The 2,308-nt window shown below is 71.7% G+C and overlaps 1 protein-coding gene across 1 annotated transcript; it reads right to left on the bottom strand.

Annotated features, from left to right (window-relative positions):
• Positions 1-19: 19 nt before the first annotated feature.
• On the bottom strand, positions 20-1,798 carry LOC146587788 (zinc finger protein 282-like). Its single transcript, XM_085318993.1, has 5 exons — positions 1,394-1,798; positions 1,165-1,291; positions 798-917; positions 481-591; positions 20-366 (listed from the first exon to the last, which is right to left on the bottom strand). Exons 1-5 carry the CDS (start codon positions 1,760-1,762, stop codon positions 20-22), a joined length of 1,074 nt encoding a protein of 357 aa, XP_085175119.1. The 5' UTR covers positions 1,763-1,798.
• Between the last annotated feature and the right edge of the window lie 510 nt (positions 1,799-2,308).

Genomic DNA, 2,308 nt, shown 5'->3' with positions numbered 1-2,308 from the left:
AGCGATGCCGCCGGCGACGCTATGGGTGGGCAGGAGCAGAGGGCTCCTCCGCAGCGTTCTCCRGATCCATGCCGGCCTCCAGGCGCGCAGGCGCCAGACCAAGGGGAGCACGAGTGGCAGGGGACAGGACCCCGCCAGCGCCCATGTGTCCGGGCTGGCAGCTAGCAATGGGGAGGCCCCGCTCCGGGCTGCTGCTGGCCCGGGGGGCTCGCGGGGACCCCGGAGGGACGGGTGCCGGAGGCTCACCTGGGCCGGGCCCCGCCAGGATCTCCCTCTCGGCCAGCTCCCAGGGCTCCCTGACGCCCGGCTCTTCCTCCTGCTTGATCCACGACAGGAAGTCGTGCGCCGTGATCAGCGCGTCGGCTCCTGCCAGGGGGGAACAGCAGAGATGGGGGGAGGCGAACTCGCCCGCCGCGGCGCTGCCGGCGCCTGGGGAGGCGGCGGTTGCGGCAGCGGTGGCGTGGGCCGCCCCGGCGTCACCTGCGCAGGGGTCCGCGGGGATGCCCCGCTCCTCGGCGAACTGCTGCTCCCCCACGAACGACACCTCCTGCTTGATGCGCGACAGGATGTCGGAGGTGGAGATCAGGGACTCTGCAGGGAAGAGACGTGCCAGGCGCACCGGGCGCTCTGCACCACTGGGCGCTCCGCACCGCCGGCCCCCGCGTCCCCAGCGTCACCCGCGGGTGTCCGGGAAAGGACGCCATCCCCGCGCAGCCCGCCGGYGCCCCACGACCCTCCGAATACCGGCGCCGTTATTATACCCGGGTGTTTTACAGGGCTGCAGGACCCATGCCCACCTGCGCAGGCGTCCGCCGCCGCCGGCAGCTCTCTCTGCTCCAGGTCCCGCGGCTCAGGGATGCAGGGCACCTCCCCGCGCTCGATCCGGGGCGGCGGGTCGCTTCTGGAGAGGGCACCGTCTGCTCGGGGAGACAGGGATGTGGGTGGCACTGGCCGCCAGGAGACATTTGGGGGAGAAGCTCAGTTGGTCAAGCCGGGGGCAAACCCCAGCACCCCCCACCATGGGGGGTGGGGTCCCTCAACATGGGCACCCGTGGGGACACAGCCCTCCGCTGCCGCCCCACGTGCTCTGGGCGGCCGGGACCCCTTGGCGGTGGATGGGACCCTCCACGGAAAGCCAGGAAACRGGCCAAGAGGGACGCGTACCCAGGGAGAGCAAAGACTCGTAGTTCTCCTTCACCAGGTTGTTGTACAGCTCCTTCTGCCACTCCTCCAAGTTCTTCCACTCCTCGGCGGAGAAGTAGACGGCAATGTCAACAAACGTCACCGGCACCTGCGGGGAGAAGCGCCGGGCGGGCRGGCAGCGGCTGCTCCCCAACCGCCCTCCGGAGCCCCGGCCCCCGGCGGCTCCGCTCGCCCCTCGGGTTACCCCTACCTTGGGCACCTCGCCCTTGGGGCCCGGCGGCAGCCGCAGCACCCAGAAGTTCCTGTTCTTCAGCAGGTTCTCCATGTTCTCCAGGCGCCGCTGGAGCAGCCCGTACTCCTGGATGAGGGTGCCCAGCACGGCCCACTTGCTCTCCAGCTGGTTGCCGAACTCCATCGTGGTCTTCTCGCAGTCAAGGAGCTTCTTCTCGGCGGTGCCGGAGCGGCCCTCCAGGCTGAGCAGGCGCGTGGCGAGCAGGTCGATCTTCCTCTCCATGGCCTGCACCGTGGCCACGACGGTCCAGAGCGAGGCCTCGGCGGAGTGCAGCTGGGCCTCCCGCATGTGCGCGCGCTCGGGCAGCAGCGGCGGCTGCAGCGGCATCAGGTGCTGGGCCTCCACGTTCCACTCCTGCACCTGCGCCGGGCCGGGCGGGCGTCAGCGCCGCGGAGCGGGCGCCAGCCCCACGGGGAGCAGGGGAGCCGAGGGGGCAGAGCACCGGCAGCGCAGGGCTGGCTGTGTGCAGCCCCGTGCGCGGGGCCGCCTGGGCTGCAGCCCCGGCTGGCGGCTCGGTGCCGCTGTCCTCCGCACCCTGCCTGCCCCACGGYGAGCTGCTCCGGAAGCCCTGGCGCCCCAGGGACCCGCGCACCCCGGCCCCCGCTGTGCCGACTGCTCCGTCCCTGCAGGATCAGGCCCCTGGAGCACTCGCTGCAGCCCAGGCACCCAGGAAGGAGACAGGCTTGAGGGGCATCCCAGGGCATGCAGGCATCCCGGGGCACGCAGGGGCATCCAAGGGCTGGAGCATGCACGGAGCACCCTGGGGCACATGGGCATCCCTGGTCACAGGTGCCTGGGGCATCCCAGGGCACATGGCCATCCCTGGTCACAGGTGCCTGGGGCATCCCAGGGCACATGGCCATCCCTGGTCAC

This window comes from Rhea americana, unplaced genomic scaffold, assembly GCF_003343005.1.
Source record: "Rhea americana isolate MKP2758 unplaced genomic scaffold, rheAme1 scaffold_567, whole genome shotgun sequence".
Classification (NCBI taxonomy): Eukaryota; Metazoa; Chordata; class Aves; order Rheiformes; family Rheidae; genus Rhea; species Rhea americana.
The sequence above is the reverse complement of the archived record's forward strand: the minus strand, read 5'-3'. Positions and strand labels throughout refer to the sequence as shown.